The sequence below is a fragment of the Enhydra lutris genome, unplaced genomic scaffold (assembly GCF_002288905.1).
Source record: "Enhydra lutris kenyoni isolate GAN:26980312 unplaced genomic scaffold, ASM228890v2 scaffoldscaffold77, whole genome shotgun sequence".
Taxonomy (NCBI): Eukaryota; Metazoa; Chordata; class Mammalia; order Carnivora; family Mustelidae; genus Enhydra; species Enhydra lutris.
The window spans coordinates 2,435,452-2,453,553 of record NW_019154161.1 but is presented as its reverse complement, the minus strand read 5'-3'; the positions used below and the strand labels follow the sequence as shown (position 1 = coordinate 2,453,553).

The 18,102-nt window shown below is 57.8% G+C and overlaps 1 protein-coding gene across 3 annotated transcripts in view; it reads left to right on the top strand.

Moving 5' to 3' along the window:
* The window catches only part of LOC111160560 (adaptor related protein complex 2 alpha 1 subunit), a 29,929-nt gene that overhangs the window by 9,993 nt on the left and 1,834 nt on the right, over positions 1 to 18,102 (top strand). The window contains exons 2-19 of one of the 3 annotated variants that reach the window (XM_022523754.1): positions 1,059 to 1,127; positions 1,250 to 1,392; positions 1,540 to 1,733; positions 7,883 to 8,012; positions 8,433 to 8,534; positions 9,967 to 10,075; positions 13,185 to 13,335; positions 13,648 to 13,816; positions 13,942 to 14,079; positions 14,246 to 14,428; positions 14,893 to 14,990; positions 15,215 to 15,446; positions 15,539 to 15,706; positions 15,787 to 15,950; positions 16,275 to 16,340; positions 16,653 to 16,709; positions 16,817 to 16,899; positions 17,018 to 17,107. In XM_022523754.1, the coding sequence (XP_022379462.1) occupies positions 1,059 to 1,127; positions 1,250 to 1,392; positions 1,540 to 1,733; positions 7,883 to 8,012; positions 8,433 to 8,534; positions 9,967 to 10,075; positions 13,185 to 13,335; positions 13,648 to 13,816; positions 13,942 to 14,079; positions 14,246 to 14,428; positions 14,893 to 14,990; positions 15,215 to 15,446; positions 15,539 to 15,706; positions 15,787 to 15,950; positions 16,275 to 16,340; positions 16,653 to 16,709; positions 16,817 to 16,899; positions 17,018 to 17,107 (2,346 nt within the window). The remainder of the gene's footprint in view (positions 1 to 1,058; positions 1,128 to 1,249; positions 1,393 to 1,539; positions 1,734 to 7,882; positions 8,013 to 8,432; positions 8,535 to 9,966; positions 10,076 to 13,184; positions 13,336 to 13,647; positions 13,817 to 13,941; positions 14,080 to 14,245; positions 14,429 to 14,892; positions 14,991 to 15,214; positions 15,447 to 15,538; positions 15,707 to 15,786; positions 15,951 to 16,274; positions 16,341 to 16,652; positions 16,710 to 16,816; positions 16,900 to 17,017; positions 17,108 to 18,102) is intronic. The other 2 variants (XM_022523755.1, XM_022523756.1) reach the window with 2 other exon arrangements.

Below are 18,102 nucleotides of genomic sequence, written 5' to 3'. Positions count from 1 at the left end.
GTGGCCATGGGCTGGGTTCCCCCCAGCAGGGAGTCAGGGAGGTCAGAAAGGAGGCCGCTGCCGTGATCTGGGTGAGGAGGTCATGGTGGTGGTCCCATGTCCTGAAGGTCAAGCCGAGGGGACCCGGCGATGGCCTGAATGAAGGGGTAGAGCCCCCGGGGTTCTGTCTGGATGAGCTGAGTGAGCCGGTCAAGGACAAGATGGTGAAGTCTGGCTCCAGGGGAACTGGGGGACATGGGGAGGGACACGGCAAGCAGCGGGGGTGCCCGAGACCTGGTCACCGTCCTGTTAGATTGCCCTGACGGAGGTGCTGGGCATCAGGGGGCACAGGACCCAGCCTTTAGGGTCAGGGAAAGCCCTCTAGACTCTCCCAGAAGTGGATCTTGTCAGAAGTATAGGAATGTCGCCGACCAGCTGGGGAGAGGTTGACAGCCAGGAGACAGAAGAAGTGGGTCTGTGGGGCTGGCGGCTGAGGACCGAAGGATGTGAGGAGAGATAGGAAGGGAGGGGGCGAGCTCACACCCAAGGATCTGGCCTGGCGACTGGGAGGCAGTGGGACCTTTGTAACACCAGAGCAGGTTTTCAGGAGATGCTGAGTTCGGGGATGTCGTGGGGGTGAGAGTCCCCGGGGATAGCTAGAAGGTAGCTGAGGCTGCCCTTCCTTCCTTCCTTCCTTCCTTCCTTCCTTCCTTCCTTCCCTGATCACATATTTCTTGCCAGACCAGTTCTAGGGGCTGGTGGTGGAGGGATAAACGGCGCTGTGGGCGGACACAGGAGCCCTGAAGGCCAGTACAGTTCGGGGACTGCAGTGAGAGGAAGAGGGAGCAAGTCAGAGATCACCCTGTAGTGTGTGCCAGTCTTCTCCTCTGCGTTGGAGAGACCAGTGAGCCATGGTTCTCACCTCTGTGAGGCTCCCAGCTAGAGATGGGGCCCACCCAGGCTGGGCCCCAGCCCCAGGGCCCCGGGACCTCTGCTGGGAGGGGCCTTGCCAAGGAAGAGAGCATAGGTGGTTTAGCTGTCTGGGACCCTCGTCATCTGGCCTGCCCTCTCCTCCGCAGGTAAGAGCAAGGAGGCAGAGATTAAGAGAATCAACAAGGAACTGGCCAACATCCGCTCCAAGTTCAAAGGTAGGCTGGAGGCCTGGAGTCCCGGGTCTGAGAGGGGAGGGGCTGGGAACTGGGATACTTGGGACTTACAGGTATGATCCTTCCTCATTCTCTCCCCTCTTTCCTCCTTCCTCTGGCCCTAGGGGACAAAGCCTTGGATGGCTACAGTAAGAAAAAATATGTGTGTAAACTGCTGTTCATCTTCCTGCTTGGCCACGACATTGACTTTGGGCACATGGAGGCCGTGAACCTGCTCAGCTCCAACAAGTACACGGAGAAGCAGATAGTGAGTCTGGGGAGGAAGGACTGGGGACCTCAATTCCTGGGTCTGAGGGAGGAGGGGGCTGGAAGTAGACTCTGGGGAGGAAGGATCGGGGCCTTCGACCCATTAACCGCAAGGCTCCCGAGAGCTCCCACCTCCTTCCTCGCCCAGGGTTACCTCTTCATCTCGGTTCTGGTGAACTCAAACTCTGAGCTGATCCGGCTCATCAACAACGCCATCAAGAACGACCTGGCCAGCCGCAACCCGACCTTCATGTGCCTGGCCCTGCACTGCATCGCCAATGTGGGCAGCCGCGAGATGGGCGAGGCCTTTGCCGCCGACATCCCACGCATCCTGGTGGCTGGGTGAGGCACTGGGGACCCGAGTGGGCTGGGGTCTGGAATGGAATGGATGAGGCCAAGGTCGAGGGTCAGAGAGATTGCGTCACCTGCCCAAGGTGTCCTGGCCAGGACGTGGGGGCGTTGCGAGGCTGAGAGTCTGGTGGCGGCCCCACGGTTCTCTTGTCGCTTCACCAGGCCAACTCAGCGGTGTGACGCAGTCTCCCAGCAGATCTGATGGGGTGTCTGTCTGATTAACTAACCTTTAAGACCTACTATAGAAGAGGGGATAACCCTAAGTTCTGGTGGCGACAGCCCTCCTGCTGTATTTTCATTCATTCATTCAGCAAACATCTGTTGGGCATCTGTTGTAGGCACTGTGTTGTGCTGATTGCTGGGAATATAGTGATGACCAGAAGTGGACATGGTCATCGTCTTCCCAAGCATTGGTGGTCCAGAGTGGGAAACGAAGACTGATTGATACTTGCAGGGTGGAACGTACAATTCCTTGTGGAACCATGCTGTTGGGGCACAGGAGCCCTTAAGAACATTTAGCTGGATGCCTGACCTAGTCTCGGGGATCAGGGAGGGCTTCCTGGAGGAAGTGACATCACGCTGAGACCTGGGTGAGGAGGAGTTGTTGGCTCTAGAGAGGGGAAAGGTGTGAAAGGCACTGGGGTCAGCCTGTGTGATCATCCTGAGGCAGGAGGTCATTTGTCACATATTTTTTGAGTCCCTGAGATGTGCTAGGCCCTCTCATGGGTTTGGGGAGGCAGGAGGGAGAAGCAAGGACTGTTGTGCCCACTCTCAGGAAGCTTACATCTAACAGGAAGCTTACATGAAAGGATACCCAAAGAGCAAACATATACATAAAAAAAGTAAGATGAGTTCAGGTAGTAATCAGTGCTATGAAGGAAATAAAACTGGGTAGTGGGGGCAGTGGGGTGGGGGGGTGTGGTGAAACTACTTAAATATACTCATCAGGGGAGATCTCTCCAAGAAGGTGACTTGCAATTGAGACTGGAATGATGAGAAGATAGTTATTTTAGAATGTTGGCAAGTGTCCCAAGCGAAAGGAGCAACAAGTGCAAAGGCCCTGAGGCATGAGCCTTCTGTATTCAGGGAACCAAGAGATAGTCTCTGTGGCTGGAGGGCAGTGAACAAGAGACAGAGTAAAGGGAGTTTGGATTTCATTTTCGTTGAAATGGAAGGAGTTGGTGTGTGTTAAGTGGGCACGTGACATGATGGGCTTTGTATTTTTAGAAGATCACTCAGCTTGGTATGGGAGAAGGTATGACATATTTCTGGCAATATGGTGGACTAGATTCCTGACTAATGCTCTCACTGAAACCTAACAATGTGGGATAAAAGAGGAAAGGAAGTACTCTTCAACGTATTCATGAGCTCATGAGAGAATAAGGAGCGTACAGGCCACAAGCTAAGAGGGGCCTGGCACCTGGGGAGATGGGGAGAGGGCCAAAGCCAGAGTTTGCCTAGAGGGCAAACCTAGATATTGGCTTGGGGGCCCTGCAGCCTCTGGGAACAGGATACAAAGCTTGTCTGAGGAGAAGCTCCAGAGACCACACTTCAAAGTGAGGGTGACCTAGAAATAAATCCCTTGGGGGACTATAAGCAAAATTACCTGTTTTCAAACCTTGGCACGGAGCAGCTCACACACTGGTTTTCAGCCTGATTTTCCCTACCTGGGTTGTCTACAAATTCTTAAGCCAAACTTTAAAGTGATTTAAGCTAGTAGTAGCCCAGTGCCCGACAGAGGCAAACAAGCCTTTTCAGGAGAAACCCGCCTTCACCACAGAAGCCCTAAGTTACGTGAGTAATGCACAATCGAAAGTCACCAAACACAGGCCACACAACACCATGAGGGAGAACCAGCAGAAAGGAAACGGAAAGTAATAGTAGAATTGGAATATTCATATAGGATATAAAATAAATATGTTTAATATGTTTCAATAAATAAGAAAACAATTTAAAAATAGAAGTGCAAGCAAATTCGAAAAAGAAATGGAGACATTTTTTTAAGCCATCTGGCTTAGCGGCAAGATGGACAGAGCCAAAGCAGAGTGAGTGAACAGGAGGTAGAACTGAAGAAATGATTCCGAACGCAGCCCAGAGAAACAGAGATGGAAGATTCCAAGAGAGGTTAAGAATCACGGAAGATGAAGAGGTCTAACGTAATGCTGTTTAGAGCTCTAGAGGGACACCTGGCTGGCTTAGTCAGTAGAACATGTGACTCTTGATCTGGGGGTTGTGAGTTCCAGTCCCACATTGGGTTTAGAGGTTATTTAAAAACCTTTAGAGGGACGCCTTGGTGGCTCAGTTGGTTAAGCGGCTGCCTTCGGCTCAGGTCATGACCCCAGTGTCCTGGGATCAAGTCCCACATCGGGCTCCTTGCTCGGCGGGGAGCCTGCTTCTTCCTCTGCCTCTGCTGCCACTCTGCCTGCCTGTGCTCGCTCTTTCTCTCTCTCTGACAAATAAATAAATAAAATCTTTAAAAAAAAAAAAAAAAAACAACCTTTAGAGCTCTAGGAAGGGAGGGGAGAGAATATGACAGAGGTGTTGTTTGAATGGATAATGCCTGAGAATGTAGCCTAGAACGAAGAAAGAGGCTGATCCTCTGAGTCAAGTAGCTCAAGAACCCAGCAGCAGAGCTAGAGACTGGGGTGGGGGTGGCGGCAGGGAGACCACTGAGACTGTTGCCGTCCAGGTCTGAGCTGACGGTGGCTGGGACCCCGGTAGTAGCCGTAGAGGACGTCACTGGGTACATTCCGGGAGTGAAGCCGACAGGACGGGTTACATGGGGCGGGAAAGCAAGAGAGGGGGAGCTCGAACAGGTGGGTGGATGACGAAGCCTGGGGAGAAGCAGGGGAGCGAGAGGCAGGCCCCAAGCCGGGTTTGGCCCCGCTAGATGCAAGGTGCCTGGTGGACACCTGGGCAGAGATGTCCCATAGGCGACTGGACGGCAGGGAGTTGGGGCCAGGGAGGGAATGAGTGAGAGAGGGCTAAAAATAGAACTCGAGCCACATACCCCCTCCGTGGTTCTGGTCGCCACATCAAAATGAAAACAAACAGGTGAAACTTCTTTTAATATTTTAATTTAACCCAATCCATCTAAAATATGTTCATTTTGACACTGGATCTACCTGAAAATTTCCGTATAATTGTTCATGTCATCACCACATGTGAGTGTGATGTACACACGTTGTCTCTCAGTTTGGATGGGCCCTCGGGGTCCAGTGGCCACGTGTGGCTGGGACCACCGTACGGGATAGCACAGGATGGATGGTAATTAAAGCCGCATCCTTTCAGGGGAGACATGAGAAGGGATGAGAAGTGACCTAAGGCTAAGCCCCGGCGTGGCCCAGTGTGTCCAGGTCTGGCCAGGGAGATGGGAGGGAAATGCGGAGTGGGCTGTGGCTTGGAACATGAAGAAACTTTCACGGAGGACAGAGTGGTCAGTCGTGGCGAAATTGGCGGCCACCCCGAGCGGGGAGAACTGGGTGCTTGTGAGGACCAAGAAAGCGGCCGGTGTGACAGACTCGTACAAGCTGAGGTGACGCCCAGTTTCACACCAGGGAGTGGATGCTGAGGGGCTGTGCCCTGCCGTTGTCAGGGGCCAGGCTGGGGTTGTCTGAGTGCTCAGCTGGCCTCACTCGACACCCAAAACTTGGCCTTGACAGTGTCAGGGGCAGAGAGCAATATATTTTGGGGGGTAGATTTTTTTTTTTAATTATTATAAAATTCACATGACATCAAGTTAACTGTTTCAACAGTTTACAGCGTACAATTCAGCGGTCTCTAGTATATTCACTGTGCTTTGCGGCCACTACCACTAATTCCAGAACATTCCCCTCACCCCAAAAAGAAGCCCCATACTCAGTAGCAGCTCACTCCCCATTGGCTTTCCCTCTAGCTCCGGACAGCCGCTCGTCTGCTTTGTGTTTCTCTGGATTTGCTATTCTGGACATTTCAGATAAATGGAAGCGTGTTCTCCGTGGCCTTTTGGGTCTGGCTTTTTCCCACCTGGTGGAACGTTTTCGAGGTTCTTACGTGTCGTATGCTGCTCTGCTTCTTTCCTTCTTATGGCCCAGTAATACCGTTCTGCTGTCTGGAGGGACCACATTTTAGTTACCCACTCATCAAAAAGATTCCGTTTGACTCTTAGGAATATTGTACAAATACATTGTGTGAACCTGGTTTTCAGCTCTTATGGGCAGACGCCTGCGCGCGGGATTGCTGGGTCATGTGGCACCATGGCTTTTTTTTTTTTTTTTAAAGAAAGGGAACAGTTGAATTCCCTCTTCACATCCCCCGCAGCATCTCCATCTCCCCGCCCCCCTGCGGCCTATATTCGATGGTGGTTATTCCCACGTACCTCCCTGTCCTTCTGTACCTGCGCACACGCCCCTGCATGCCGTGGCCATAAGCTTTACCTCCGCGGTGCAGAGTCTCCAGTTAAGCAAGGCGATAAACAGTTCTCACCCCCCTGTTCGGGGTACGGTGGGCGTTCCCTCCCCCATAGCTGGAGGGAACGGTAGAGGTCATCTCCTTCAAGGGCTTGAGAAACACCTCGAACAGAGCCTGGCCCCGGGTCGAGGCTTGTGCTGTGAGCTGTGACGATGGTGGAAAGGCCATGAATGGGGCACCGTTCTACTGGTCTTGGACAGACCTTCTACCGGTTTTGGTTTTGAGCTGATGATGGTCAGACGTTCTCGCACCGGGACCTTGAACATGGATGCGTGCCCGCCCCCAGGGTGGGTGTCCAGGAGCAGCCTCGCTGGGCTGGGTCTGCGTCACTCCCGGTGACACGCTGACCCCGGGCGGCCCCGCTCCTCTCCTGAGGGCCTGTCCCCACATCTCCTTGAGGGCTGCTGTGTCCGAGGCCCGGCCAGCGTGCACGCATCTGCCTGGCTGGCGGGAGGAAATGGCACTGCCTCGTCACTACCATTCGTGTTTCACCTGCAAATCCAGCGAAACCCCCTTTCACCTGGCCTTTGCCTTGCTCAGTCACCCCTCCTGGGGCTTCCCTCTGTGTCCTTTGCCAAGGCTTTGGATGGGTCCTCTCCTGGAGGCCACGGCCTAGGCGGTCAGGACAGCTCCCCGCGCCCCCTCTATGCCCAAGGCCATGCTGGCTTCCGGTCCACAGTGTCCTTTCTTCACCCCCCAAGTCCCCTTGCAGAGGAAACTGCCCATCGGAGAGTCAGTGGCCTCTCGCAGGCGCGTGCTCCACCGGTCAGGACCTCGAGCACACGTGTCTGGCCCCAGTTCCTCGGTTTGTGGTGGAGAGAGAAACAAGTTAGTCCCAGACTGTGCCTGGCTCAGTGCCGGGAGGAGCGGGAGGACCCTGGCTGGTGCTTTTCCTGCTGTCACCCCAGTATTGGTGCTTCCCTGCTCGCCACCTGCAGCAGCTCCGTCTCCCCCGGGTAAAAAGCACGGTCGGCGCCATGGCCCTTGATGCCCTGCACGGTCTGGCCCCTTGTCCCCCAGTCCCCCTGTCCCATCTCCCGGCCTCTCCCCCTCCACCGCTCGCTCGCTCACAGCAGCCACACACAGGCCTGCGGCCACCTCGGGGCCTCCACAAAGGCTGTGGCCTCTCCCCGGGATGGGCTGTGCAGAGATTTTCGGGGTTTTCTCACTAAGCTCAGCTTTCCAGTCACCTGCCACCTCGTGAGAGAGCCCTTCTTGCAAAATAGCGTAAGTGGCGCTCCTTGCGCCTGTGCTCATTGGCGCCGTAGCACTGACACTGGACGGTGTCTGGTGCGTGTGCTGGGATCCGGGCTGCCTGGCTGGGAGGTAAGCTCTGTGAGGACAGACGTTTGGACCAGTCTGTCCACCCCTCTGTCCACAGCGCCTCCAGCAGAGCCTGCTGCCCGGAGGTGCTCCGGAAGCATTCGGTAAGCGAGTGAAGGTGCACGGGCAGGCTTGGCGGTTGGCGGAGTTCTGCCAGTGACCCCAAGGCTACCGAGATGGAGCCCGTCTTGCAGATAAAAAAACGGAGGCTTGGTGCGTGATGAGGCCAGCACCAGAGTGGATCCCTGGTCCCCCGGCTCTCTCCACCTGCTGCTGGCCGCCCTTCCTGGGAGGAGCAGAAGAGGACGGAAGGTCTGTGTGGGGCTGGGGAAGCGCTGACCTCCCCCCACCCAATTGTGTCCCCACAGGGACAGCATGGACAGCGTGAAACAGAGCGCGGCCTTGTGCTTGCTGCGGCTGTACAAGGCCTCTCCCGACTTGGTACCCATGGGCGAGTGGACGGCCCGGGTGGTGCACCTGCTGAATGACCAGCACATGGTGAGCCCCGGGCCTGGCGCCTGGACAGCCAGGGCGGCCGCCTCCCAGAGCCATCCCTACACACCCGGAGACCCTTCTGCCTTAGACGCTTATGTGGAAACCCGGGGGATGTCCCACTCCTGCCCCGATTCCCACCTGGATGCCCAGGGTCCCCCACCTCTGTCCCTGCCTTTACTCAGGTACCTAGAGATCTTGGTCCAGCGTCCTGAGTACCCGTCACCCACCCAAGTATCCAGAAACCGCATGCCCATCCCTGATACCCTCCCCCACCCCGACTGCCCAGGGATCCTGTACAGTGTCCCCAGCACCCATCACCCACCCAGCCCTTGAGTCTCTGCTTTTAGATGCACGGGCTGGACACTTGTCCCCAGGCTGACCCTCCCCCTGCAGCCCTGACCCGCCACTTGTCCGCCTCTGCAGGGTGTGGTCACAGCGGCTGTCAGTCTCATCACCTGCCTCTGCAAGAAGAACCCGGACGACTTCAAGACCTGCATATCCCTGGCCGTGTCTCGCCTGAGCCGGGTGCGTGTGGTCTCATCACGGGGTACGGGAGGGGGCCCTGGCGCATATGTCCTCTGGAGCAACTCCCTGGTCCCCCTCACTGTCCCCGAGAAGCAGCCCAGCACAGTGGTTATGAACTCAGCCTCTGAGCTGGGCTCATCCTAGCCCACACAGCTCATTCCTGCTGTGTGGCCCGGACAAGCGCTTTCACCTCTGGTCCTCGCTGATCCCATCTGTTCACTGGGGACAACACCAGGCCCGGTTCACAGTGTAGCTCCTGTCGGTGTGTATAATGTCAGTATGGCCTGGGCGTCATGAGCACCCAGGGGGTGTGAGTGTCTCTCCTGATTTCCTCCCCCTTACCCCACTGTCTCTTGCTTCCTCCCGCATTCCCTGCTCTGCCTCCTGTTCCTTTTTCTCAAACCTCTCCGTTCCCCTCCTTCCTTCTGCTCCTCTCACCACCTTCGCGCCTGTCCTGGGAACATGCCCGAGGCTGCCGGTGTACCAGGCTCTGGGGACACAGAGGAGTCAGAGCCGAGCCCTCCAGGAGCTCCCTCTCCTGTTGGTGGGGAGAGATGTGGCAGGGCAGGTGGGACAGCACAGATTTTCATAAAAAGGGTGATCTGGGCTGTCATGGAGGTAGTACAGGACATTGTAGACCCCAAAGGAGGCACTTACCCCAGCCTGGAAGTCTAGGAAGGCTTCCTAGGAGAGGTGATCCCTGAATGAAGACATGGAGTGAATTTAATATTCCCTGGGCAAGTCAGAGGAGGCCGAGATTCGCAGGCAGAGAGGACAGACACACCAGGTCATTCGGTCGCTTTGTCATCGATTCACCATATGCCTGAATACTCCCATGCGCCGGGCTGGCCGGGGAGACACGGACAGGGACACTGGGGGCCAGGCACGGGCCATCATGGATGGCCATGGCACAGCACATGGTGGAGAATGCTTCCTAGAGGAGGGATTTCCCAGGTTGAGCAGGCACTTGCCATGAGGGGAAAACGTCACATACTCTCCTGCTAATTCCCCATCTCTTCCCAGAGCCTTTCTTATGTCCGATCTTGTATTAGGCCTGGGAACCCAGGAAAGGGTCAGAGCTAGTTCCTAACCCCTGAGCTGCTTCCAGCCATGGGGGACAGCTACAGGGACACAAGTCCGCAGTGAGCTAGTGTGATCTGTGCTTCATGGAGGAGCCCAGGGCACCGCGAGGCTCCTGTTTGGAGTAAGCGGCTCGCAGAAGGGAACGCGGGTTGGCAGAGACTTCTCCCCCTGACAGCAGCATTACATGGAAGAGTCGGGAGCCCCGGCTTGGGTCTAAGCTCACTGCGTGCTCCAGGCTTCTTTCCTCCCCTCCCCGGGCCTCAGATGCTTGGGAAGTCAGTGTGGCTCTGTCCCGCCCCTGCCCCGTGCCCTTCCTTGTCCATGCCTCACCCCCTCTTCCGCCCCCCAGATCGTCTCCTCGGCCTCCACCGACCTCCAGGACTACACTTACTACTTTGTGCCGGCGCCCTGGCTCTCGGTGAAACTCCTGCGGCTGCTGCAGTGCTACCCACCGCCAGGTACTGCCGCCGACCCCGCCCGCGCCAGGCCCTGACGCCTCGGGCCTGCGCTCTGTCAGGGTTTCTGTGAGGCTGTGGGTGCTGGGGCGCAGCCTAAAGGGTCGGACAGATCACTCCTGTCTTGTGGATCTCCTGCTGTGGGCCAGGGTCCCTGTGACGCTGTGCTGGGGTTTGCTCAGCCCTGGAGTGTAGGGGCTGTTGTCACATCTATCTTGGGACAAAACCAAGGCTGTGGGAGAAGTTCTTGCCCATGGTCCCCGCAGCCGGTCTGGGGGTGATCCCGGGCTGTGTTGTTTGGATGACCATAGCTCTGTGAGAGGTTTTCATGGCCTTGTTGCTCAAGGTCATAGCCGTGGTGTGGATGATGAGCCTAGCGTGAGCCAGGCAGTGCACCGGGGGTGTCTGGGCCCTCCCGACAGCTGGTGAAGGGGAGTCCTCCCTGCAGCACGCAGACAGGGAGACTGAGGCTTGGAGATGAGACGTCATGTATCCCGGCCTGGGCAGCGACTAAGGGGTGGAGCCTGATGCCAGCATCTGGCTCCAAGTCCCTCCCTCTACCCTACAGACCTTGGGGCCATAGGGCCGAGTGCCCCATTTCCTCTGCTGCCTGCCTCGTAGAGCAGTTCTGAGGGAGCCCGTGCTGAGCTGCTCAGCACACAGGAGGGGATTGATAAACCGGCTCCCTTCCGTTCGGCCAGGGTACTGTGCACCTGCTGTGGCCAGGGACTGACGTGCGGCCCTGAGTCTGCATGGGCAGCTGTGCACGAGCGTGCGTGTGAACGCATGACACGTGTGCAAGTCTGGGCGTGTCCACACATCTGTGTGCACCCGCATGGCAGTGTGTGCGTGTGCGTGTGCGTGCATGCGCGCGCAGGCAGAGGCCGCTTCCCGCCTGTGAAGGCCACTGGTGAATTCTGTCCCATGGCCTTGGGAAAGCCTTGTTCGTTCCCCTCCTGGGCCTCTTTCTCATCCTGCAAGGAAGCGCTCTGGCAGATCTCTGAGCTCACTTCCGTCCCAGGAGCCCCGCCTCATCATTTCGGGGTGTGCCCGGAGCAGGTGCCTCGCCTCCTGTCACCCCCTGTGTCATAGGAATTGCAGCTGTGGCCCCAAGCAGGTGGTGCTGGGCCAAAGAGGCCACCTCCTGATTTATCTACGGAAAATGTTTCTGATACCGTATTATGGAAAATTTCCCAACGTCCAGATAGCTAGAGCACACCCATTGTCTAGACTTGCGTTTGGCAGTGCATGTGTGCTCTAAGTTTGCTTTTTTTATTCCTGAAGTATTTAAGACTGGCGTAGAGACATCATGTTTTTAATCTTTGGATATCTTGTTGCACGTTTCTAAAAACTGTGGGCGTTCTCTACGGTCACGCTTGAAGCTCCAGAATCCTCAGTGTGTTCAGACTAGGATCCAATCAAGATACAAGTATTTTTTTTTTAGATTTATTTACTTATTTTAATAGATTTTTAAAAAAATTTTTTTAATGATTTTATTTATTTATTTGAGAGAGAGAGAGAGCATGAGAGGAGAGAGAGAGATCAGCGGGAGAAGCAGACTCCCCGCCGAGCAGGGAGTCCAATGTGGGACTCGATCCCAGGACTCCAGGATCATGACCTGAGCCGAAGGCAGTTGCTTAACCAACTGAGCCACCCAGGTGCCCCAGATTTATTTACTTATTTTAGAGAGAGCAGGGAGATGGCCAGAGGGAGAGAGAGAGAGAGAAGCAGACTCCCTGCTGAGCAGGGAGCCTGACACGGGGCTCGATCTCATGGCCCTGAGACCATGACCTGAGCTGAAATCAAGAGTCGAATGCTAACCAGCTGAGCCATCCAGGCGCACCTGGCTTGTTCAATCAGTGGAGCAGGCAGCTCTTAGGGTCATGAGTTCAAGCCCCACGCTGGGCATGGAGATGACTGAAACATAAAAAGTAAGGGAAAAAAAGAAGAAGAAAAAGAAAGATAAGTATAGAATTTACTTATTTCTCATAATCTAGAGGAATTGCCCCTTTATTCTGGGGCATTGGCTTTCACTCCACCTTTTTGTTATGAAACATTTCAAGCGGAAAGATCGCCTGCGAGAATGGTGTCATGAACGTGTGAGGCCCCGAGACCCGGCAGAGACCCTGAACGCTGCTCTTGGCGTCCTCGCTGGCTTGCTGTCTCAAACACACACTCACTTGCTCATTTAAGTGACACAAGTCGCAGACGTCCTCATGCTTCCCCCGCGCCCAAAATACACTCACATACATTTCATGAGACCCAAGAACACTGCGCAAAACTACAGTGCCCTTGTCACGCCTGAGGAGCTTCAAGGTCATGGTGTCGTCCGCTGTCCAGGCACCATTCACAGCCCCCCTCACTGTCCACAGCCTTATTTGTACGGCTGAAACAAAACACAGTTCAGTCGAGGGCCGCGACTTACATTTCCTTATGTCTTTGTCCCTTTTGGGGGGGAGTCTGGAATAGCCCTCCCACCAGTTTTTCAAGAAACTACTGGTTTTGTGAAGAAACCGGGAGAGTTTGGCATTGCAGGGGTGTCCCACCTTCTGGATTTGGCCCAGAGTTGCCTTGTGTCCTGCGGCTCATCCTTCTACCCCATGAGCCGCCTGATACATCCGGGTGCGACATTTTCCCCTAGAAGGCTTGACAGCCCATCAGCGCACAGGATGTCACCTCACACCCTGCGGAATGGCAGTTATTGGTGTTGGTGGGAGCTCCTGGTTGGCGTGTGTCTGTCTCGGGCGCTCAGACCGTTTCTTGGGGCGACCCTGGTTTCACAGCGTCTCTGGGAAGGTTTCTTTTTCCTGTGAGAAACCTAAAGGGTATCAGTGCTGCAGGAGGGAAAACTGAGGCTCACAGGGGTGGGAGTCAGCACCGAGCAGGACAAAAGCCGAGGCCTGGAGTGGTCTCTTCTGTTGGCCCTCTGCCACCTCCCCCGGTCACCTGGAGACCAAGGATGAGCTAGAAGGAGCAGAGACCCCAGCCCATAGCTGCAGGGCCTACCCTTCCTGCTGGAGATGAGAGCCCTCGGGGTGGGGGGGGGCTCTGCCCTGCACGTGGGTGGGTCTGGCAGAGAGCTCATCCCTCGACATGCCCTCTATGTCCCCAGAGGACGCTGCCGTGAAGGGGCGGCTGGTGGAGTGTCTGGAGACCGTGCTCAACAAGGCCCAGGAGCCCCCCAAGTCCAAGAAGGTCCAGCACTCCAACGCCAAGAACGCCATCCTCTTCGAGACCATCAGCCTCATCATACACTACGACAGGTGCCTGCCTGTGGGGTGGGAGGGCCGGGGGCGTCCTAGGAGGTTGGGCTGGGAATTGGGACTGCTAGCTAGGACGACGATGAAGCTGCGAACTGTTACCTCCCCGGAGTGGTGCTGGACCCCTCCTGGGAAAAGCAGAGTTCCTGACTCTCTTCCTTTGAGCCCAGCGGCCCAGACGGCTGCCAGGAGTGGTCATGACGGGGACGGAGGGCAGGAGTTAAGACCCAGGTCCCGAAGGGAATGTGGGATGGCTCAGTTGGGCCTGAGTCCTCCACCTTCTCATGACCCCCCGTCTCTGCCTCTTGCCACCAGCGAGCCCAACCTCCTGGTGCGGGCCTGTAACCAGCTGGGCCAGTTCCTGCAGCACCGGGAGACCAACCTGCGCTACCTGGCGCTGGAGAGCATGTGCACGCTGGCCAGCTCCGAGTTCTCCCACGAGGCGGTCAAGACGCACATCGACACTGTCATCAATGCCCTCAAGGTACACCACCGCAGAGCCTGCCCTGGGCCAGGCCCTGTACGCTGGCCTCTGCTCCCTCGGAGAGGCGCAGGGCTCAGAAGCCACTGCAGAGCCTAGAACATTCCGCCCTGGCTCTCTTCCCTCAGACGGAACGGGACGTCAGCGTGCGACAGCGGGCGGCAGACCTCCTCTATGCCATGTGCGACCGGAGCAACGCCAAGCAGATCGTGTCGGAAATGCTTCGGTACCTGGAGACGGCGGACTACGCCATCCGCGAGGAGATTGTAAGTCCCGGGAGGAGCTGGGCGCCTGGACCCCCGGCTCTGAGGGAGGAGGGGGCTGGGGGCCTGGACCCCCGGGGTCTCCGTTTGGGGACAGTGATGAGCCCAGATCTGGTTCTTCCATGCTTGGACTGCGCGCACACGCACACCTGCCCTCCCTGGCTGGCAGGTCCTGAAGGTGGCCATCCTGGCCGAGAAGTACGCGGTGGACTACAGCTGGTACGTGGACACCATCCTCAACCTCATCCGCATTGCGGGCGACTACGTCAGTGAGGAGGTGTGGTACCGCGTGCTGCAGATCGTCACCAACCGTGACGACGTCCAGGGCTACGCTGCCAAGACCGTCTTTGAGGTCAGCGCCCCCACAGCGGGACGGTGAGGCAGAGCAGGGACAGCTGGGGCTGTGGGGCCCACCCGCTGTGACCACCGTCTTGCTCCCTCCTCCTTAGAGCACTGCCTTGGCTTCCCTGGGGGCCGGGTCCTCACAGGCCAGCATGAGGGTCTGTGGGCCACGGGTGCGGGCTACCCAGCACAGAGTCACCGACCTGCAAGTCCTGCGGGTTTCCCCAACCTTCTGCCCCAGGAAGGGGGGCCTGGTGCCGCTGGTTTTACCACCTGTGTGAACGTGGGCCAGTCACGTATCTGGCCTGTGCCTCAGTTTCCCCACCTATCGTCCCACCCACAGCGTAGCGTTTGTGAGAGTTCTACAAGTTAACAGGCATCCTGGGCTTAGCCCTGCACCTGGCACCCCTGAACAGTCCTGAGTCAGAGCACACAGCTCCCTGCTGCGCTCACCCACCCTGTCCCCACCTCCAGGCACTCCAGGCCCCCGCCTGCCATGAGAACATGGTGAAGGTTGGCGGCTACATCCTCGGGGAGTTTGGGAATCTGATTGCTGGGGACCCCCGCTCCAGGTGAGGCGGTGAACACGTGCATCCCGGAGGGGTCCGGGGCTGGTGGTGATGGGGCCCCCAGGGACCCTCTTGGCCCCTCACACAACCGTCTGGTGCTTGCAAGACAGCGCAGCCCCCAGGAGCCTCTGGGACAGAGCGCTGCAGTGGCCGCCGTGCAGGGTGGCCTCGGGGGGGCTCCGGGAGGAGGCCAGGCAGCCACGTGCTGATGCCCCCACCCTCCCCAGCCCCCCAGTGCAGTTCTCTCTGCTGCACTCCAAGTTCCACCTGTGCAGCGTGGCCACCCGGGCCCTGCTGCTGTCCACCTACATCAAGTTCATCAACCTCTTCCCGGAGACCAAGGCCACCATCCAGGGCGTGCTGCGGGCCGGCTCCCAGCTGCGCAACGCGGACGTGGAGCTGCAGCAGCGCGCTGTCGAGTACCTCACGCTCAGCTCGGTGGCCAGCACGGATGTCCTGGTCAGCGCCGTGGCCCCCGCGTGTCCCTCCTCCACCCCTGCGCCTTGGCTGCCGAGCTGTCCCTGACCCGCTCTCGCCCTCTGGCCCCACAGGCCACGGTGCTGGAAGAGATGCCGCCCTTCCCAGAGCGAGAGTCGTCCATCCTGGCCAAGCTGAAACGGAAGAAGGGGCCTGGGGCCGGCAGCGCTCTGGATGACGGCCGGAGGGACCCCAGCAGCAATGACATCAATGGGGGCGTGGAGCCCACCCCTAGCACTGTGGTGAGTCCCAGGGGCTGGGCTGTCAGGGCCGGGGCTGCCGGGTGCTACCCCGGCTCACCTCCACCTGCACCTCCCTGCAGTCAACGCCCTCGCCCTCCGCCGACCTCCTGGGGCTGCGGGCAGCCCCTCCCCCAGCGGCAGCCCCAGTGACCTCGGGTGCAGGGAACCTCCTGGTGGACGTTTTCTCCGACGGCCCAGCAGCCCAGCCCAGCCTGGGGCCCACCCCGGAGGAGGCCTTCCTCAGGTACAGATGCCTGCCGTGGCCCCAGGCTGCCCCTTTTCCGTCTGCCCTGTCACGGTCCCCTCCTCCCTCCCTGTCCCTGTGCCTCTGTCGCCGTAGCTGCCACTTCCCCTGGCCTCCTCTCTCCCTCTGGCCATTCTGGACTCTTGGCTGACCCTGGCCGCCCTGTGTAGTCCTTCCCCCATCGCCATGTCTCAGCCTGCTCTTCCTTCTCTCTTTCCCTCCTCCCTCTTTCTCTCTCTCCCCCCCGGCCCTCTGCTGCCTCTCTGGGATTGGCTGCCTGCCACGCCTGTCTTCTCTTGTCTGCTCTGGGATTGGATGGCCCAGCGAGCTGGAGCCGCCTGCCCCTGAGAGCCCCATGGCTTTGCTGGCTGACCCAGCTCCAGCTGCTGAGTAAGGGGTGTCCCCAGGGAGGGTTAGGGGACTACAAGCTCTTATCAAGGGGTTCCTGATGAGCTGCGGAGGCAAGGATTTGGAGGGGAGTGAAAGTCGGGGTCCTCTGACATGGGGCAGGGGTGGCAGCACACACCAGGGTCCTGGTCCCATTAGAGACAATCATCAGTCTGATTCTGGGGTTCTTTGGGGGAATCTGGGTATGTGGATTCTGGGGTTCTGTCCTTTGAGGGGTTACAGTCTCCCACCTCTAGCTCGGGTCTTCTCTAGCCCCCCAACCTCTTCCCATCTCACTGCTTTCCCCCCCTGCAGCCCAGGTCCTGAGGACATCGGACCGCCCATCCCTGAAGCCGACGAACTGCTGAATAAGTGAGTCACGGAAAGGATCAGGGAGGGAATGGGGACAGGTGGGGAGCACTGAGCAGGGCCTAGACAGGCGCCCCTGGCATCCTGAGCTCTCTGCTGCCCCCACCCAGGTTCGTGTGCAAGAACAACGGGGTCCTGTTTGAGAACCAACTGTTGCAGATTGGAGTGAAGTCGGAGTTCCGGCAGAACCTGGGTGCGTCCGGAGAGGGGCGGTGTGGGGATGGGGTTTCGGGGACACCTGGGTTTGGGTGGCATCTGGAGAGGAGGTTAAGGAAGTCAGATGGAGCCCTGCCCCTCCCCACCCTCCGCAGGCCGCATGTATCTCTTCTATGGCAACAAGACATCCGTGCAATTCCAGAACTTCTCGCCCACTGTCGTCCACCCTGGAGACCTCCAGACTCATATCCTCCCGGCCTGGCCCAGCCCCCTCCCCTGAGCCCTGACCCTCCTGGTCTGCCCTCCTGGCCGTGGGGAAGCAGGTGAACCCCGGTCCAGAACCGTGTTCAGTTCTCTTCAGACCCTCAGCATATGGTTATGTGTTCGAGGTTTACTGTCATCTGTGAGACAGGGGTGGGCCTCTTCTCCCCAGGACAGCCTGAGGACAGTGAAGTGATGGGAGAGGGGTGCCTCTGTCTGTCCCTGTCAGGCCGCTTCCATGTCCTGAGCTTGTCCTCCGAGGGCTGCACACCCACGATCCCGGTCTCCTGCATTCAAGAGCCAGGCCTGCAGGTCTGGATCCCCAAGCAAGGCTGTCTGTGTGATCTGAACCAGTCACTTGGCCTCTCTGTGCCTTCCTGTCCCATGTCTGAAGTGTAGACCCTCTTCCTTCTCATAGCGTTGTTCTGAAGGGCAGTGTGGTTGGAAAACTCTGGAAGGGTGGCTGGCATAAAGGAAGGTGTCAGTCCTCCCTCCTTTCTCTGATAGTGGTTTTCATGCCCATGAAATGACAGCGGTTAGGCCCAAAAGCTTTGAGGACCTTTTCAGTCCTTTGCTGCGTTTAGCCCTCAACAGCAGCATCTCCAGGGTGCCCGGCGGGCTCAGCTCTGTGCTAGGCATGGGTAGGGGGCAGGGGCGGGAGACGCCCAAGAGGCCGTCCTTGCCAACTTGAAGGTAGATGTGATCACACTGCAGCCACTTTCGGTGCCCTGACCGTGTGCCAGACACACGGACAAGTACTCACACTGGATTATTTCTCTGAATGCTGAGGACACCGTGTCCATTTTGTAGCTGAGGCTAAGAGGTAAAGTAGCTCGCCCAGAGTCCCCAAGGTGGTACGATCCCAGGATTCAAACTCGAATCAGCCATCCCAGCCCCAGGAGGGCTTCTGCCCTAGTGCCACGTGACTTGTGCCATAATGGAGGTCCCCGAGCCCCTCGTGGGAGGCCAGAGGGCTCAC